General features: G+C 38.7%; 1 protein-coding gene across 2 annotated transcripts in view; it reads left to right on the top strand.

Annotated features, from left to right (window-relative positions):
• The first annotated feature begins 12,899 nt into the window (after positions 1-12,899).
• UGCG (UDP-glucose ceramide glucosyltransferase) overlaps positions 12,900-21,216 on the top strand; it is a 33,307-nt gene continuing 24,990 nt past the window's right edge. The window contains exon 1 of one of the 2 annotated variants that reach the window (XM_054584523.1): positions 12,900-13,068. In XM_054584523.1, the coding sequence (XP_054440498.1) occupies positions 12,971-13,068 (98 nt within the window). In that variant the 5' untranslated portion in view covers positions 12,900-12,970. The remainder of the gene's footprint in view (positions 13,069-21,216) is intronic. The other variant, XM_054584522.1, reaches the window with a different exon arrangement.

The following is a 21,216-nucleotide window of genomic DNA, read 5'->3' as shown; positions in this document are numbered from 1 at the left end:
TTTTATCTCTTTCTCTTGTCTGACCGCTGTGGCTAGGACTTCCAATACGATGTTGAAAAGAAGCGGTGAGAGCAGACATCCTTGTCGTGTTCCCGATCTTAGTGGGAAAGCTTTCAGTTTTTGCCCGTTGAGTATGATATTGGCTGTAGGTTTTTCATATATGGCCTTTATTACGTTGAGGAATGCCCCATTTATTCCAATTTTGCTGAGTGTTTTGATCATAAATGGGTGCTGTACCTTGTCAAATGCTTTTTCTGCATCTATCGAGATGATCATGTGGTTTTTGTCTTTTCTTTGATTTATGTGGTGTATCACGTTTACTGATTTGCGTATATTGAACCATCCCTGCATCCCTGGGATGAATCCCACTTGATCGTGATGGATCATCTTTTGAATGTATTGCTGGATGCGGTTTGCCAATATTTTGTTGAGGATTTTAGCATCTATGTTCATCAGCGAAATTGGCCTGTAGTTTTCTTTCTTTGTAGGGTCTTTATCTGGTTTTGGGATCAGGGTGATGCTGGCCTCATAGAAGGAGTCTGGCAGTCTTCCCTCCTCTTGGATTTTTTGGAATAGTCTGAGAAGGACAGGGGTTAGCTCTTCCTTAAATGTTTTGTAAAATTCTCCTGGGAAACCGTCTGGCCCTGGGCTTTTGTGTGCTGGGAGTTTCTTGATGACTGCTTCAATTTCCCCAACTGTTATCGGTCTGTTCAAGCTTTCTGTTTCTTCCTCCTTCAGTGTTGGAAGATTATACTTTTCTAAAAATTTGTCCATTTCATCAAGATTTTCAAATTTCTTGGCATATAATTGTTCATAGTAGTTTCTGACGATCCTTTGTATTTCTGTGGTATCAGTTGTTATTTCTCCTCTTTCATTTCTGATATGATTAATTTGGGTCCTCTCCCTTTTTTTCTTGATGAGTCTGCTTAAAGGTTTGTCAACTTTATGAATCTTTTCAAAGAACCAGCTTCTGGATTGGTTGATCCTCTGAATTGTTCTTTTTGTCTCTATGTCATTCAGTTCTGCTCTAGTCTTGACTATTTCCTTCCTTCTACTTGCTCTGGGATTTATTTGTTGTTGTTTCTCCAGTTCTTGAAGTTGTAGTGTTAGGTCTTTTATTTGAAATGTGAAACAGCACATTTCTTTAGGCTCTTCCATGTCAGGGTTCAAAGGTACTCACAAAATTAACCTTGAACCACCGCAAAGATTCTTTAGTACATTTGAGGTGGGGTTCATTTAAAAAATCTCTCTTCGTTTTCTCTGTCCATGGAGTATTAATATGAATGACATTAATCCTGAGTTGCCTTGAGCATAACTGCATGTGGTGGCCCTTTAAAAAGGTTATATGCTTCAGAATGGCTTTGAGACACAGTCAAGTTGTTTGGCTTATGCATACAAGAAACTGAGATTTGTGCATTTTGTCTGGCATAATTTCATAGGTACATGCACAAAAGGAAAAAAAAATCCAAATCAGCTATTTCAAAACATAAATAAATATCTTAAGCCCTCCTTATCTGCCCACAATTTTAAACATGAAGTTACAGTAAAATTTTTGAAAATTTCCACCTTTGAACTCAATTCCCTAGGCGTTTATAAGCCTATCTTTTTATTACTGTTTACCGAAAGCCACCCCCTGCCCCCAAACTAAGAGACAAGATTGCTAATGTTCTATTTCATATTTCTTCAATACGAGTCAGGTGAGGGAGAGCTGGGAAGTTAAACAAGAGAAAGCTTCTCCCAGGGAGTAAAATAAACGTCTATTATATTTCCATTTTCAAAGGATGGACATGAGGCTGAAAGATGTTTATTCTGCTTTAGTCTCCTAACATCCACATTTCACCATTCTCATTGTGTACTTGGTTAAACTGGGTCTTCCACATCACAGGTACTCTAAGAATTTCTGGTGGGCAATATACCTTGTCCCAGATTTGGGGAGCACCCAGGATTTGATTACAACATTTGGAAGCCCCCAACATTAGAAAGGGAGTGCCCCTCCCCTCATCAAATGGAATTCAAAATAAGGAACAATACCAAACCATGAAGATTTCCCCTACGGTGACCACATTGACTCCTTAAAGAAACATTAAACGTAAAATATTTCAACATTAATTGTTCTTATTTTTTGGTGTCCCACTTTTCTGGAGCCCTAAACATCGATTAGGGTCCATACTGCCATTTGCCACCTGGATCCCATATATTCACCTCCATTTTAGTATTTTCCTATATCACCCCTACTCTCTACTTGGTCACTTGCATTAGTCTAAAAGCTTGCTGTGAGATCTCATTCCTTAATGGAAATAAAATCTCCCTAGACAGCGTGCTTCCTTCATGTAGTTCCCTGTTTCTCTGCTCTCCCTTATAACACTCAGACTGTCATCTATATCCACTCCAGAAAAGGTGAAACTACTCCGTCCATGTCAAAAATGGCCTTCTTATTGCCAAAGCTAATGCTTATTTTTCAGGATTTATTTTATTGTACTTCTCTGCAAAAACTGATATAATGTATCATGTTCTTCCCTTTTATCTCTTTATTTGGTTTCTAAGTCCTCTAGTAACATATTCAAAGTTAACATAAAAATATTAAATTCTATCTTTTTGAAATACTAAAAGCAATATGGACACTAGCAAAAATTGTCAGAATTAACGTTTTCAGAACTCTGGAAATTAACCAAAGACCTACTATTTGAAGAGCCTTTATTTAAGAAAAATAGCTGAATCTTGGTAAGAACAGTTAGCTTAGTGACATTTTCATGAGCCCTACTTGCATACCTTGAGGTGAATGGGAACAAAACTACAACAATACAAAACTTACAGTATGTGTGGAAAGAAATTTATAGCTGCAAATACCTATATTAAAAAAGAAGATCCCTAACCAATGTTGCTCAGTTGGCTGGGCATTCTCCTGTAAACTGGAGGGTCAACGGTTCGATTCCCAGTCAGGGTACATCCTGGGTTACAGGTTTGGTCTCCAGTCAGGGTGTGTGCAAGAGGCAGCCAACTGATGCTTTTCTCTTGCATCAATGTTTCTCTCCCTCTCTTTCTCTATCTCTAGAATCAATAAAAAGAAGGAAGGAAGGAAGGAAGGAAGGAAGGAAGGAAGGAAGGAAGGAAGGAAGGAAGGAAGGGAGGGAGGGAGGAAGGAAGGGAGGGAAGGAAGGGAGGAAGGGAGGGAAGGAGGAAGGAAGGAAAGAAGGAAGGAGGAAAGGGAGAAAGGGAGGAAGGGAGGGAAGGGAAAGACCTTAAATCCATTATCTAAATTTCTACCTTAAGAAAGTAGGAAAAAAGAGCAAACTAAACTTAATGTATGCAGAAATAGGAAAATAATAAAAATTAAAGTGGAAATAAGTGAAATATAGAATTTAAAAAGAGAAAAATCAATGAAATCAGAAGCTGAAACTCTGAAAAGATCAACAAAATTGACAACATTTAGCTAGACTGACCAAGAGAAAAGAAGACTCAAAATGCTATCATCAGCTACGAAAGAGGGGACATTACTACCAAGTTTACAGAAATAAAAAAGATTACAAGAGAATGATATGAATAACTGTTTGTCAACAAATTAGATAACCTGGATGAAACAGAAGTTTTCTTGTAACTATACAAACTACTTACACTGACTCAAGAAGAAATAAAATATGTGAATAGACCTATAACAAGACATCAAAATATGAATTTTTAAAAAAATAAACAACCTTACCCAAAAGAAAAGCCCAAACCCAAATGGTTTTTACTGGTGAATTCCAGCAGATACTTAAAGAAAAATTTACAAAAATCCCTCAGAAACTCTGCAAAATTTAGAAGAAGGAAATTTCCAGATGTTCTGTAATGTCAGTACTACCAATACCAAAACCGAAAACATTAAAAGAAAACTATAGACCAATATCCCTTATGGCTATAGGCATAAAAACTTCAACAAAATACTAGCAAGCTGAATCCAGCAATATATAAACCCTGCGTTTGGGTGTGATGTCTTCACTACCAGCTTCCCCGGGCCCCAACTCGACCATTGCAGCCTTCCTTGCCACACCCTAAGCCAGTTAGAAGTGGCATCAAGGGTATTTCAGTAAGGGGGGAAAAAACGCTTACGATGTTTGTTAGGTGGTTGTGAATAACAAAAAAAAAAACTTTCTTCTCCTGCATGTGAAGGGAAAACTATTAGATACAGATAACTGTTAGCAGCCATCTTGTAACCGTGAGAGAAGGCAGCATGAAGATAAAACTGACATAGAAGAAGAGAGGCAAGACTACCTCAGAAAAATGAGCCCTGAGTGAGCTTCGCCTCACTCCTGTGTCCTTTAAATAGTGTTGGGCCAGCTGACTAATTTGCCTAGAACAGTTTCCATTTACACCGTTCTCCTAGCCTGGTTGTTAATAGTGCCCCTTTTATTTCTCAAAAGTGTCCTGATTTAGACAATCATTTATAGGGTCACATTCCATATAACTAAATCTTCAATTATATATCAGCTAACTTAGCAATGAACCAGCGTCTCTGCTTCCCCGACTGTTTCCCACCCAGGCTGTGTTCTGGCTATCTCCCAGCATGCTCCCCGAGATTGTTCAGTCCTCTCAAATACTTAGATTCAAAAACTAACCACAGAAGACACCCTGCTTTCCTCTCGCCCTTCACCTGATAACCTCTCACTCTGTTCTGTCAGAACCCAGCACATCCTCATGAAATCTTCCTAGACTTTTCTAGAGAAAAATAATCATTCCCAAGTCCCAAACAACCCTCCTTGCGCCTCTTGAACATGACGTTATAACACAATGGTCTTTTTGTGTTTATCTTCAATGGCCAACCATAAATTTCTACCGAAACAAAAATTGTCACTTTTAACTTTGTACCCAAGCCATGAGGACAATGTGCTCTGGAACCAACAGGGTTGCTTTTGATGTTTGTCAAGGGATTTAAAAAAAAAAGAAAGGAAAGAAATAACTGGGATTTGTTATTTTGCTTACTTTGTCATCTTGACAGTCTGTTCAAATAATTTTGCTCAATATTTTCCATTTTATAGTGACTATTAATGATGGTACTCAAACCCACATGATCTCAAAATAATTAAGATGAGCAATCGAATTAGAGATGACCTTACTATAGAAGACGCCTCAATAGTTGTTTTTGTTTCCTTGAATTGCACAATGTACTGTTTCATGCTTCCTCACATTTGAGATAATGTTTCAAATTTATACCCACAATGAAGTAAAGGCTTAAAAATAATCTGATATGATTTCTGAATCATAAAATTATTAGACTGGGTGGAGGAGTCATCTTCACAGATTCGTTGGTAGTTTCATACTCATTCATGCAAATGTCATGAGCTTTTTTTTTTAGCAATTCTGAGCCAAAAAATGTATGTATAGTCATGTAAACTAGATTCTGAAAACTCTGCCTTCTGTTAATTCTAATGTCCTGATGCATTCATTTTATTCTGAGTATTGTAAGGTACTTATTACCAAAAATAATATGAGTACTTATTCAATAAATGTCAGTACTTGTTTGTTACATGTCAGAGGCTCCTAGTATACAAAATACCTTTTTAAATCTTATTCTTTGCTTGTGTAGAATATTTTATTTCAAGGCCTAAAAATTATTTTTCTCATGGAATAAAAGTATCTTTGTTTGCTCTTTACTATATTTTTTATTCTACACAATTGTCATCTAATTGTTTTTATTTCTAATTGACTAAACCAATTATATTAGCTTGAAGATGGTTTCTATAGAATATTCTGGTTTGTGTAAAAACAAAAATCATGGAGTGTTGTATGCTTCTGTTACAGAGACTGATTTCCTTTAAAATCCTTATAAGTATAGTTAATTTTATTTTTTTATAGGTAGAAACACTAAAGGGAGAAATGGAGGGGGAATATTCTATGTGAAATTAGAATAAATGTGAACTCTATTGAGGTTAATAATAAAACTTTCATAGAATTTACATTTGCCTAGAACTGTTCTAAATATTTTGCATATTAACTTGAGTCCTCACAACACAAGTCATATAGACAAGAAATGGTAGAACTGGGATTCAGACCCAGCCAGTTTGATGTACACAGTGCATGTGATTAACCAAGAGTCTGCACTGTATCTTAAAACAAAACATTCTTAAGATAGAAGAAATTTTGTAGAGATCCTAAATTCAGGAGATCCAGATTCTCTCAACAGCCTTTGTTCCATAGTAAAAGTTAAATGCACACTTTAATTATAGTGCCATTAATACTATGGAATACACTAAGAAGCATTTTATTGGTATTTTCTTTTCTCTTAAAATTCTATTTGTTGTTTACTCTTTTAAATGAATCATTTTGAAGTGACAGTATATTTCATGAAATTCCTCTTAACTGAAGCAGAAGATATGGTAAAAGGAGAGTGAAGTATTTAAATTGCCAGTGCAACTTAACATAAAATATATGATCTATTCTTAATATATCTTCTTATGTCTCAGGTGGTGAAATTGACTAATACATAATATTGGTTACCAAACTAAATAATACTAAGCCAAATCTACTTTGCAGTCTGAACTTTGAGGATTGATCATCTACTCTATATCAATTAAATTAACTTAATGTTGTACTTGCTTATACAAAGAGTATTAACTTTGGAGTCAGACAGACCTGGGTCCAAACTCTGGCTCCCTCACTTATGAGAACTGTCACCTGAGTAGTTAACTTAAACTTTTTTGGCATCCAGTTATACATTTCATAACTTTTTCAAAAATCAAGTTAATATTTTAAAAATTTGCCTGACATATCACTTATGTCCTTGTGTTCAATAAATATCAGAGCCTCCTTTTCCAATAAACTTACCAAGTTTGTTTCCATACATTCACTGCCTACGTCAATATTTTAATGTTATAAATTTGAATAAATTGAATTGAGTCATAAATATCTAAAAGTAAAGCAATTTAAAGAAACATTTTGAAAAAGAAAATAGTTGCTATTTACACAAGACACATTTGGACATATGTTAAATAATTTGGTTTGCTTTAAGAATGAACACTGGTACGTCAACCTGGCGTACTATGGGTTCCAACCCAATCGACTATGAAATTGGAAGAGACAAATGAGTCTGAGGTAAAATATTTTAATTAGTCATTTGGATGTGAGTAAGTAAAACAGCTGTGAATGAAATGAACTTTAGTGAACTCTGGGCACTCCCCTGGACCACACCCATACATACCAACACACTGTAACAGTGGTTTATCAAGATCAGGCCTTGAACTGAGCTTCCCCAGAACCTTTGTACATTTGAAGGCTATTCACAGTCACATAGAATCTGAGGATCAGAAGGCTTTTTACAAAGTCACCATTTCATGGGTAATAAAACTACTGTAAGTTAAGCACCCGAGTTGGTAAGCAGATGAGACATTTTTCTAATTTCAAACATGCTTAGTGGGGAAAAAAAAAAAAATGAACAAGAATTAAATAGCTTCTTTTGGTATTAGCCTCACAAATTTCTGATCAATTCTAACTTTGCTTTTGAAATTTCAAATTTACCCAATTTCTGGAGAATCTCCTTTTTTTCTTTAACCTTATTTTTTTAAAAACGCTTTTATAGGGCTGAGCATTTACAGTTAACCTGACTTTTTAAAATAACAATGCATTAACCAGAGGGAGCGGAACTGTGATCTTTAAAATGGTTATATATGAGTCTTTGTAATAATGATAAACATGGAAACTATGTCCAACATTGACACTGAAAGATGCCGTTGGCCCTGTGAAGCAGAGCTTGGGCTTTGCAGCGGATCTGCAGGTTGTGGTTAGGGCAGCTAAAATGTAGTTACTCACAAACTCTGTGATCTAATTTTAAAACATAAATGAGGGGATACGGTAGTATGTATTTTTTCAACAAGGGAAAAAAAAAACATTTTAAAAGTATCTGCAAACAAAGGAGAAAGTTGAGCAATTTTCCCAGTGACTTTTCTCAGTATAATTTATTCACTTGTTCAACAACTATTAGAGGACCCAGAACAGGAATTCTCAACAGGTGCACCAGGCAGGCAGGCTGGTGCACTGCAAGAATTTTTTAAACATGCAATACCTGACTGTTCAGTCAGGGGCACTGACCTCTTTTCCCTTGGATTGTCAAATAAAAAAAATAACAACAGCCTACACAATAGCTAGCCAGTATGAATGAATCGAAATTATACCTACTTTTTTTTTTGGTCAGATCAGCAAAGACTGTATTTTTGGGTGTGCCGTAGAACTTTAGTAATTAAGTTTACATGTGCCTCAGAATGAAAAAAGTTAGAAATCACCAGCCCAGAAGGGGCAAAGCCCTGGGGTCTAATGACAAACTAGCTTAGCTCAGTTATCCAGACATATAACATTTCCAATAATTTTCTTTCTGCATAGCACACACTAATTTTTCAAAAATACTTAATTTTTTAGAGCAGTTGTAGGTTCACAGTGAAACTGAGCAGAAAGTAGTTACCATATACTCATAGCCTCCACATGCACAGCTTCCCCCACTGTAAACATTCTGTAGCAGTGTTGTTACAGCTGATAAACCTACACTGACACGTTATCATTACCCAAAGTCCATAGTTTACACTGGGTGTTGTACCTCTGTGGGTTTTAATGTGTCCACCCTTCTAGTACGAACAGAATAGTTTCACTGTCCCCAAAATCCTCTGTAACCTGCCTATTCGTCTTTTCCTTCCCCCCCTGGAAACCACAGATCTTTGTATTGTCTCCATAGTTTTGCCTTTTCCTCAATGTCATAGAGGTGGAATCACACAATATGTGGGCTTTTCAGATTGGCTTTTTTTCCCACTTAATAATATGCATTCAAGCTTCCTCCATGTCTTTTCATGGTTTGCTACCTCATTTTTTTTCTTAGTGCTGAATACTCTATTGTCTGGACATACCAGAGTTTACTTATCTGTTCACATACTGAAGGACATCTTGGTTGCTTCCAAGTTTTGGCAATTATGAATAAAGCTGCTATAAACACCCTTGTGCAGGTTTTTGTGTGAACATAAGTTTTCAACGCATTTGGTAAATACCAAGGAGTGTGATTGCTGGATCATATGGTAAGAGTAGGTTTAGTTTTGTAATTGCCAAACTGTCTTTTTTTTACTTTTCCTTAAACTTTTTAATAGATTTTTAGAAAGAGAGAATAAAAGAGAGAGAGAGAGAGAGAGAGAGAGGCAGAGAGAGAGAGAAAGAAAGAGAAAGATCAATTTGTTGTTCCACTTACTATGCATTCATGGTTGCTTCTTGTATGTGCCCTGACTAGGGATCAAACCTGCAACCTTGGTGTATTGGGACTACACTCTAACCAACTGAGCTCCCCAGCCAAGGCACCAGACTGTCTTCCACAGTGACCATTCCACTCGTTTTTTAAAATTTTTTAAATTGATTTGAGAGAGAGAGAAACACCAATTTGTTGTTCCATTCATTTATGCATTCATTGGTTGCTTCTCATAGGTGCCCTGACCAAGGATAGAACCTGCAACCTCGGTGTATCGGGACAATGCTCAACACTAAACCACTGAGCTACCTGGCCAGGGAATGTACCACTCACAATTTTTTTTTAATATGCAAAATTTCTATACAGTTTTCATCATTGATTAACTTTTGTAAAATAGAAAGTCACTTTTCATTATAAAAACAATATAAAAAGGCAGATTTTTTAAATCAACAAATTTTATTCTTCAGACAAATAATCGTAATCATTTGGTATAATTTCTTTCCGTCTTTTTCCCATGCATAGCTTTTCAGTATCACATTTTAAACTTGATTTATACAGAAATGTCACTAAAGATGATCTTTTTCTCAGACATCACCCAAGTCAAGAAACCTGATTGTTGAAAGTGTTACTAACTTGTAAAAATGTAACAGGAACTTTTAAATATAGTATAGGCATTCTGGATACAATGTAACTAAGGGTATCAATTTTCTCAAGTTTGCTTTGTTTCTCTGAAGTAACTTACAGACCTGTGTTCTTACAGCTTTCTCCTCCTCTTTTCTGGGACATAGGACTAGAACATACAATTTTATTCCAGTTTTGGTTTGGAATCAGCTATAATTAAATTATTTTGGTTTGGGTTTGGTTCAAGCCAAAAATGTGTTCCAACTACTTGGTTTGAACCAGACATTTTGGATTCTTGTTTAGGTTTTTAAAACTGCCACATCGAGGACCATTAGATGACAGTCAAATTTGGATTTTGTTTGCCTCTAAAAACATTGCTCCTTAAGCTATATGACTTCTAATATATACTAATGTTACTGCATTACCACTGGAAAAAGCCAGAAGCCCTGAAGTTGGTGGAATTGGTTTTCTTAAAAAAGAGGCCCTTTAGATATGCAATCAAAACAATGATAATTACCAAGAGTGTGATGAGTGGACAGGGTCTTTGCTAGACTCTTATGCTGCTGCACTGCATGGAAGACATTTACACATTTATGGTATCTTTAGAAAGTTAGGATTACACATTCTGAAGTTGCTGCTTTAAAATCAGCAACGAGGTTTGGATAGACCAAGTTTAACTATGGTCAAGTACAACATAGCTGATCTTTAATCAACTGATTATGTTCAACTATAGCAAATCTGTTAACTCTTAATATCTGCTTCTTCATCTTTCTTGGGCCTCATTTTCCATGTCATTGATCATACTGCATAAAATCCTTAGTTAGAAGATTCCAATAAATGTTTTGGAAAAATGCAGCATATAACAAAATGCTTAAATTGCCATTGATTGTAGTTCATCAAAGCTATGAGGGTATTAATTGTAAGACGCACTATTTTTTAATAAGATTTTATTTATTTATTTTTCAGAGAGGGGAAGGAAGGCAGGAAGAGAGGGAGAGAAACGTCATGTGAGAGGTACATCAATCAGTTGCCTCTCACTGTCCTCCAACTGGGGACCTGGCCGGAAAACCAGGCATGTGTTGGGACTGGGAATTGAACAGACTTTGGTTCACAAGCTGGCACTCAATCCACTGAGCCATATCAGCCAGGGCAGATGCACTATTATTTTATATATGATTAAAAAAAAAACCCTACCAATTAATTGTAAGATGTCATTGACTATGAGATGCATTTCCATGTCAGAAATGTTAAAAAGGCTTAAATTGTTTTTTTTAAATATGTGTTTGAATTAACTGCAACAGTGAGGTTTTAAGTTTTCCATTTGTAATGTTTTTTCAATGTTAATACACTACCCTGCTATAACATTAAGTTATCAACCAGTAACAATCAACAATGGAAGTTTGGTTTCTAAGCTCTGTTTTTTTCTTGCTGACATTAAAGCTGATAAAACAATGGGCACATCGAAACCATGATTGGTTTTCAATACAGATATTAATTTAAACTCTTTCCTGATTGTAGTTTATCATTTAACTGTAGATTGAGCTAGCTCATTTAATCAATATTAACTATTATAAATTGTGAGTATAAAATAAACTTTTCAAAATTGAATTCAATTCTGAAACCTCTAAAGGCTGTCATGGATTATTTAAATGGAAATCACTTAAAATAATAAACATTGCCTAAAACTGAAACAATCGAGAAACACTATAAACTCATCTAGGCTAAAGAAACAAACAGAAACATTCACTACTAGATTAAAACATCTCCTTGGACTGACTTTTAATTAAGGTAAACACAAAGTTAACTTACTATCCAGAGTGCCACTTCTTTCCTTTATAGAGCCGTATTGCTCCTGAGTAATTAAAATAATAGCAAGCTACGCTTAAAAAGTAAAACAAGAACAGTGAAATTACTTAATTTAAGCCAACATATAAAATATATCGTTGATTGAACATATAATCCATATAAAGTTTACTAATGAAGTGGTCTTGGACCTCCAGGGCATGGTTTTACACTCAGGCAGGGCACTTCTCAATTCGGTACTGGCCACACATGCCTACCCAAATAAACCGTAGTCTTAAAGGAGTTCAATTGTAACTGAATCTTTACATTACGAGTTAGAGAATTTCTTTTATGTTACACACGATCTCTAAGTTTGTTGGAGATCAGAGAGACACAAGGAGATTATTTTACTCTCAGGTCCGTTGTGATGCAAACCTCCACAGCATTAAAAGCCGGGGGCTGGGGGGCGCGATGGGAAACCCTTGCGCCCAGGGACGTGGCCTGGGGAAAGGCCTAAGACGCTCCGAGCAATGCCTGGCGGAGTGGCTGCGGATGCAGCAACGTTGGAAGCCGGATTGTGAGACAACCCGGTCGTCTGCCTGGAGCCCAGTGTCTTTTTCTGGAACGTCGTGTCCAGAGCCGCACAGAGGGAAGGCGGCATACCAGGCGGACACAGGGTCACACTCCGCCTCCGCTGCAACGCTGGCCTCCCTGGGCGCCTGGGCCCTAGGTAGGCAGTGGAACGAGACAGGAGCTTGGGGAAAAGCCCGGCCAGCATCCAACAAAAGCGTCCCACGGTTTTGTTAGCGACCGTGACGCAGCTGGCGCGAGGAGACCAAGGTAGGCGGAGGGAGAGAGGAGGCGCGCACCGCCCCTCGGAGGGGCGGGCGCCGCAGTCGCGGGGGTGGTGGCGGGGGCCGGGAGGGGAGGGGCGCGCCGGGGAGTCGAGGCGCTAGCCGGTGGTTTCGATTAGTTACGGAGGTACCGCGGCAGAGCTGGGTAGGAGGCTTGCGGCACGGAGTCCGAGGCGAGGCGGCGGGGCGGCGGGACGGCGGCGGCTGGGGCTCAGGCGCGCAGGGTCCGACCGGCGGCCGCGAGGGTGTAGGAAGGCGAGCCGGACCGCGGAGACACGGCCACCCCGCCTACCCAGCCCGACCACCGCAGCGCCTGCAATCGTGAGCGCGCCCAGCGCAGCGCGCTGGCGAGTGCGCGCGGGCGGGGGCGCGCAGGCCCTGCCCGCCCCTTCCGTCCCCACCCCACTCCGCCCCTTCCTCTCCCTATCTTCTCCCCTCCTGCGCCCCCGCTCCGGGAGCCTACCCTGTCCTCCTGCGGGAGCGCTGTCCGCCGCGGCGGCCGGAGCAGGCCGGGCCGGGCCGGGGGATGGCGCTGCTGGACCTGGCCCTGCAGGGAATGGCCGTCTTCGGGTTTGTCCTCTTCTTGGTGCTGTGGCTGATGCATTTTATGGCCATCATCTACACGTGAGTGAGGGGCAGCTCGAGGAGCCCTTGGCGGGGTGTGGGGGACAGGCGAGGGTAGGAGGGATTGCGCTTTGGAGGGTGTAGGGCTCGGGTTGGGGTACAGAGAGGTAATTCTCAGAATGTTTCCTTCATTCCCCCTCTCCCTGGACCAGCTGGGGCAGGGGAGTCCTTGGAGGGAAAAGTGGCGAATGAGGGGGCTTGTGGGCTGCAGGCGATGGCACAGCCAGGGAAAAGGAGACTACGCTCTTCTTACGTGTCGCGCGGACGGTTGCTTGCTTGGTTTGTGTGTTGTGTTTGATTTTTCATCTGGGCCAAGATGTATGGTTGTCCCCCCCCCCCCCCCCCCCTTGACCTGGGACACATTTCTATTTTGGTGATGATCGTTTCCACTCCTCTGGGAAGGTGCACGCAGCCACCTGGAATCCTCCCTGAGGATTTTCTTCTTCCTAGAAGAGCTCTCTGCCCTCAGATAGGTGTGAAGCACCTGTCCACCTTGAAAAATGTCCCCCAAACCTCCGAGCTGGCGTTAGGGCCTTGAGTCCCGTCAGTGTGTCCATTTCAGTGTGATTTTCTTTCCTTTTCTCCCCCAGTTTCTTGCTTATTATCTTGTTTAGATTTGTCTCGTCCCCCTAACCCCCCTAACACCTTTTCATTATTAATTTAACATATACTTCTTGAGGCCTATTACATGCCGTTCACTGGGGAACACAGTGATGAGCAGGACAGAATTCCTGCCCTCACAGAGCCTACAGTCCAGCAGGAAGAGACATGTAAGAGTCCGAATAAGGCTCTTTCCAGTAGTGATAAAGTATATGAATAAAACATGATGATGAGAAATGACACGGGGTATGTGGCTGGTTTTGAAACTTCAATTGTTTGAATGTCTTGAAACTGAAATCACCCTTCACAAAGAAACGAGAGTCGCATAGGTCATATTACTGATATAGATTCACTGGGTTTCTAGTTTGAGAAGAAATGATTGTGCATGGTTATCTTTACCACCAACTAGAACAGGGTGTATAAGAGGTGGGGAGGACTTTAAGAAATTAGTTACTTTTAGGGTTGTTTTTTTTTCATTTTTTACTACAGAAAAACTATGTTTTTTCTCTTGGAAGTGCTGCATTTTGTGAGTATAGCGTGGCTTTTCCTGGCATTGGAGGAGGATGCTACTGTACAGGCACACTGATAATTCTTTGAAAATGAACGAAATCATGCCACTTGGGTGTTGTTGAGTTTAGTTTTTGGAGTTTGTTAGCTGTAGTCACTGAACACATTCTGGGGTTCATTTTAAATACATGAGTTTTTAAAACACAATTTTGTTACTTTTTCCAGTCATAAAAATAAAAATAAAGTCTTCTGTATAAGGAATTTACAGAATACAGAGAGGAATAAAGAAGAAAGTTAAACACACAACTAAAACTCCATTACTTTGTCAACCTTTTGTGACTGTCCTTCCAATTATTTTTCTGTTTGGGGAAAGAGGAGAGAGGAAGGGACTTTATTATGATTATTGTTCTGTAACCTGCTTTTAGTATTCAAGTATTTAATGTATGATTTTGGGGAAGCTCTTTTGGACAAGGCACTGTTCTAGGTGCTAGAAATAGGATTGAAGAACAAGATATCTGGCTGCTCACAGGGGGCTTCCATGTAACATCATGAATATTTTTTGCATGTTAATAAATGTATGATCTCTGCATCATTTTACATAGATGCTTGGCATTTTCAATTCTGATGTGCAATTATGGATTTGTTGTTATTGGTGGACATTTAAGCTGTTTAATTTATCAAGATTAACAAACACTGATGAATTCATATGCATACATGTTTGAGAGATACTGCCTTAGTTTATTTTTGAAAGAGGTATTACTGGGCTGGAAGTAGTACACATTTGAAACTGACACATACTGGTTCTGTTGGCAGCATTTGAATTTCACCTGGTGTGCTGCAAGAATTTTTAAAGCATGCAAGACCTGACTATTTAGTCAGGGGCACTGACCTCTTTTTCCTTAGATTGTCAAATAAAAAAGTGACAACAACCAACACAGCAATTGCTGGGTATTATGAATGAATCAAAGTTATACCAGTTGTTTTTCAGATTGGCAAAAAAATATCTATTATAATTTTTTGGTGTGCCACAGAATTGTCGCAATTAGTTTATGTGTGCCATGAGATGAAAAAGGTTGAAAATTGCTGTTAAACAGGAAGGTCATATCTATTCATAGTCCTGGTAACATTGTATGATGGTCTCCATTTCCCTTTACTAAGTATCCTGCTTTTTACTATTTTCTGTTTGGTTTCTTCATTGCTCTAATTACTAGTTCCACTGAATGCTTTTCATGCATTTATGGTAGTTACATTTAGTTGTAAGTTACATGCTCATAATCCTGTGCTACAGTCTATTGCTGGATTGATCTTTTTGATACGAATGTTGTTTTTGTTACATTATAATTTTTTTCCAGTTTTTTTAGGGGGTGGGGGGGTTCAACTTTGTACACATTTTTAACATGGAGAAAGTGTGTGTGCCTGCGTGTTTTAGATAATCAAGTCTTCTAATGTTTTCTGACTCAGGCGTAGCTTTTATATTTTCTCCATTCCCCCCAATTACTTCATAGTTAGTGTTTTTTTAGTATTTTGAATTTTCTCGGGTTTTTAAAATATTTTGTCTATGAGATCTAGAGTCATAGTTTTAGATTCACCTAAATATTTAGCCACTTTTCCAAGAATCATTTATTAAATGATTTTTTGACTAATTCACAGTTTTGAAATATTATATTTATTATAAATTCTTTTGAATACTTGGGTATGTTTCAACGCTCCCAGTGCTGTTTCATTGACCTATTAGTGCTTGTATCGGTGTCCATTCTTTTAATTGATGAGAGCAAGCTCCATCTTATACTTCTGCAAACTTTCTTTGCTTTTCACACATGTTTTTTAAAAGATAAACTTTAGAATCTTTCTATTCAGAATAAGAGATTTTGTTTTTTAATTGGAATTGTTAAATTTATAATTCAGTTTGTAGGAAATTGACTTTTTTCAGCACAACACCATGATAAATATCTCCTACCCTCTATTTTATATATACATAATGACAGTCACACTTCTCTAGTTAAACTTAACACAAGTGATATGGCCTAATATCCCCAGTAACCATCTGAAGTGTTTAGACTTGAGACAGCTCTAGAATTGTTTTATTTATTTTGTACTTAATGATAAAAAGCAAAGTTTTCTTAAAATACTCCTAGTTTTTGAGAATAGTGCAGACGTTTAGCTTAGTTGAGATACTGTATAAAGGCTTCGTATTTATTTTCTAATACCCCATAAAGTCACCTTTTTTATTGACGGTCAGAAGATTTGGAAAAGTTATGTGAAAATAGAATAAAGAAAATGCAGTTCATTTATAACAGATTATAATGATTAGCTAATTACAGGAATCATGTAAATACCTTTCTGAAATGGATAACTGGACACAGAGCAAATAAACTAGAGCTTAATTTACATATATGTAAGTTAACTCTTTTTCTTTTTGATAAATTTCTTCTGTTTCACCTTCAAAATTATTTTCATGTTTGCTTTGATTGCTTTCTTACTGGGTTCCTTTCTTATTTGTGTTGAAGCAGAAAACTTAAGTCTCCCCCCCTCCCCCGCTTTCTAGAGTATTTAGCAAAATTGCGAATTTGGTATCTCAAAATTAAGCAATTTTGCTTAAGATACTGTGCTAAACATTCTGTATTTCATTGAAAGATATTTTCTAAACACATGTTCTATGTCCTCTTGAATCCTTTTGAAATAAGTAAAAATATAAATAAATTGAAATAAGCATTTATCAATACTTTCCTTCCAAAAACCTTGTGTATGCAACTGGTGGAAATTGAGCTTATTTTTTAAATTTATATGGCTCCATATCTGGTTTTCAGATTAAAGTGCATAATCTATGGGCTCGTAATTTTTTTAAACAAATGTTTAGGTAATACAACTGTTGTAGTGAAATTGTTAAGAAAAACTAAAAATCACTTTTTGAAAACTTACATGTTCTCACTTAAAAGAGGAATCTAATGAACAAAATCAACTAATGAGCAAAATAGAACCAGTGGCATAGAAACGTGGAACATATTGACAACTATAAAATGGGATAGGGGAGGAAGGGACTGATTGAAAGAAGGGGAAGGGCTCTGGCGGGTGTGGCTCGGTGGATTGCGTGCCATCCTGAGAACTAAAGGGTCGCAAGTTTGATTCCCAGCTCGGGCACATGCCTGGGTGAAGGGCCGGGTCCCCGGCTGGGGGCGTGAGAGAGGCGGCCAGTCTATGCTTCTCTCACATAATCCATATTTCCCTTTCTCCCTTCCTTCCCTGTCTCTAAAAATAAATAAAGTCTTTAAATTAAAAAGAGCCATTTAGGATATTTCTTAACAAAAAAGAAAGAAGGGGAAGGGATTGGACAGAGAACATATACGAAGGACCCATGGACATGGGCAATGGCGGGGTGATTGATTATGGGATTAGAGGGCGGGCTGGGGGGGGCGGGAGGGGGAGAAGTGAGACAACTGTAATAGCATAAACAATAAGTATTTAAAAAAGAAAAAATTAAAAACCAGTTGGTTAGTTTTTAAAAATTAAATGAGCTGTGTAATGGTATCATTAATTGAAATTTGATGTTTTATTATATTGTACCTTCTTAAAATGAGATAAAGAACTAAGAGTTGCCCTGTATTTAAAAAAGGGAGCCGAATGTGATTAATACAATGAAGAGTTCTTATTTAAAGGAATTATTTGTTCAGATTTCATAAATGTCTTTAGAATTCCTATAGGGGTACAATTTTTAAAAATGAGGTTATTTATAAACCAGAAAATCTTTTTTAATATTTTGAAACTATATTCACTGGTATCTCTACCTACTGCTTTGTTCCTTTCCAATTTTAATATTAAACTGATGCTTAGTCATATCATAACATTTTGGATTGTACGTATTTGTGAGATTTCTTCCTATAATGTTAAAGATAATATTCAAATTAGAGGATGTGAGATTCAAGGGTTTTATTCCCAAGATTTCTTTTTTCCTAACAATAACTAATGATTATAGCCTCAATAGGCAGAGTTGGTTGAATGATCTTTATGAGTGTTTTTCTCTTTTGAAATCAGTGTGGTCTGATAGTTTGGCAGCTGTAGTGAAGTCATATAAAAGCCCAGAAAACGGTTGTTTTCCCCTTTTTAGCCCTCAAGGAGCCATTTTGCTGGATGACAGGGGTATCTAAACGGGACCCCTTGCCTTTTTTCTTCTCCACCTCCGTTCTTTTTCTGCTCTCTCTCTTCCCCGTTCCTCTCTTTCCTCAGATTATCACACCATCAGCCCCCCTCCCCCGCCACCCCATACATAATGTCCTAATGTTTAGCATTAAGCTCTGTCTTTTCTGTTAACTGACTGGAGGTGCCAGGCCTATGTAGAGATATATCTTGTATCTGTAATTATTAACTACCCTCTAGTAAACCAAAGTTTCTTTTCCTGGAGATTCTCTTCCACTTAATTCTGCCTTTTCTGACTTTTCTAGTATTGCAGCTTTTATACCTGCTGCGTAGCTTTTGAATGGAATTTAAATACTCATAGTATCAGAAAAACTGTGGTAAAATCTCATGGCAACTACTAAAGTTATGCAGCACACCAAAGAATGTGTTATATTTTTTGCCAATCTGAAAAAAATGTATGTATAATTTTGATTCATTCACTTCGACGGCTGCTGTTGTATTGGCTGTTGTCATTTTTTAAAATTTGACAGTCTAAGGGAAAAGAGGTCAGTGCCCCGGACTGAATAGTCAGGTAGTGCCTGTTTTAGAACGTCTTGCCGCGCACTGGCTGAAAATTGCTGGTCTGGGTCATTGCTGCCAGCAGCACGTTTTAGTGAATGAATGCCAGTTGAGCTCCTTTCACTTGAGTCTGGGAAGACACTGAACTGGACTAGATTTTGACAGCTTTAAAGAGCAAAATGAAAATTGTAATTCAGTGTTAATATTCAGACATGGTTCTGTTGATTCATCATCACTCCTTTTTCCTACATTTTCCTACATCATTGGTGCAGTACACCTCATCTCTACTCTAGAGTATTTAAAACAACTGTATTTTGCTGTGTATAGTGTGCACTTTTTCTCAGATTTCTTTTTGAATATTTTATTGATTGATTGATTTTAAGAGAGGGGGGGCAGGGAGGGAATGAGGGAATCATCAATGTGTGGTTGCCTCTCGAGAGCCCCCTACTGAGGACCTGGCCTGCAAACCAGACATGTGCCCTGACTGGGAATTGAACTGGGAATCGAACTGGCAGCCCTTTGGTTCCCAGGCTCGCACTCAATCCACTGAGCCAGGGCATTGCCCAGGTTTTTGAGGGGGAAAATAAGGATGTGCATTATACATGAGTGGCACTGGAAATACCTTGTATCTGTCCTTATGTTTTGTAATTATTTGCTACATAAAATTTCTTGTACCATAATATGTTCAAAAAGAAATGCTAAAATTTCTTTATAATACAAAAACAAGTATCTAACTATGTAAAGAAATAAGTAATTGAATTAATGATTTAAAACGAAAGATTTTTTCCCTGGGCCAAAAACGTGGGTGCGCATGGCAAGATACTGTATCTCTTCTTATTGGTCACCTCTACCTACAGCCTTATTCCCTTTCAACTTTCAACTTCAAATTTGCCCTGGTTCCCACTGCCTTCAGGTTAAAATTCATTCCTTAATAAGGCATGTATAGTTCTTTAGGAGCAGAGCCATCCGCTGTAGCTGTATCTTCAGCAACATTGAATTCCCAGCATTCCCCTAAACGTGCAATATACTTTCTCTAGAATTCCCTTTCTTTCTTTTGCTCTTTACTTCGCCCCCACCCCCTTCCTTTTTGTTTAAGTCCTCATTCAAGCGATTTTAGATTTCAGCTCCTTCCTGGGTTAGGCGCCCCCTCTCCGTCCTTCCATAGTACCTTGAGTGGACCCATCTAAATTGTAAGTGTGTGTTCAGTCGTCTCTTCTCCCAGTTAGATTGTAAGCTTCTGAGGGTAGTGATAGTGTCTCATTCACTGTTGTATCTCCAGGGTCACCTGGAACTCAGTTATTGCTTGTTGAATGAATGATCGCTGAGTTTTTTCTAGTAGTAGTGATGGATTTTCCACTCATTCATTAATTCCATGTTGTTTGACCATTGTGATTTGAGGTAGGTGGTCAGAATTTGGGATGCTTTCAGTGGCCATGGACTTGAATGAACTTTGTTGGACCAGAGGGAATCTTTATCTCAATCTCACTATATCTAGTTAGTTGTCAGGTAAATAGAAACAGGGCACTTTTGATAACATGTTTACCTACAGATCTGAATTTCCCCCCAAAGTTTTCCAAAGGCGGAGCCTGTCTTGCTGTCTATAATCTTTACATTTAGCTCTGTCCTTCGGGGAATGCGAGCCCGGTGTTATCCTATTAGTTGGCATGCAAATCAGAACAAGCGCCTCCCACTTTTCTACCATCCACAGAAATATACTTTATATACAAAATAGCTGAGTTGAAACATTGCCATCAGCTTTGAAAGCCTGGTTTTGGGGAGCTGTGTAGAAGAGGATCGGGACAGTCCCACTGGTTTCCTTTGGATTTGAAGAGGAGACTTTGAGTTTATGGTGTTGTAACTGAGCGCACCGGGGCCCATCCACATGTCGCCTTGATGCATGACACAGCAATTAATGTTGAGGGAAACAGGCTTTTATTTAGAGGAATGCAGCCGCAGGGGGCTGCGGGGGGCTGCGGCGGGCTGCGGCATTCCTGCTCAGAGTCCTGTTCTCCCAAGAGACCCAGCACTTCCCTTGCCAGGCTGTAAGCCAGACACATGCCCAGAAGTTCCCCATATCCTTTTTTGTCCTTAAGCCGGCCGTGCAAACGGTTCTCCATCTCCTCTGGAAGGCACGCTCACAGGTGTCGGAATCGCCATCCTCTCGCAGCCGCTCTCTCCTTCAGGATCTGGGGTGCATTGTCCTCCGCCTCCATGGAGTAGTTCAGGGAAGCATGTGCCGTGTTACACTGGATCATGGTGGAGCCCAGGGAGGTACACGTGCGAAGAGAGTGGCTTCTCCATACGACGCCCAGAGACGCTGAAGTCTACAGTCTCAGCATTCCTGGTCACAGT

This window comes from Pteronotus mesoamericanus, unplaced genomic scaffold (assembly GCF_021234165.1).
Source record: "Pteronotus mesoamericanus isolate MK-2021 breed Mesoamerican mustached bat unplaced genomic scaffold, CSHL_Meso_final contig_78, whole genome shotgun sequence".
Taxonomy (NCBI): domain Eukaryota; kingdom Metazoa; phylum Chordata; class Mammalia; order Chiroptera; family Mormoopidae; genus Pteronotus; species Pteronotus mesoamericanus.
Note: the sequence above shows the minus strand (reverse complement) of the source record. Positions and strands in the feature narration are given on the sequence as shown.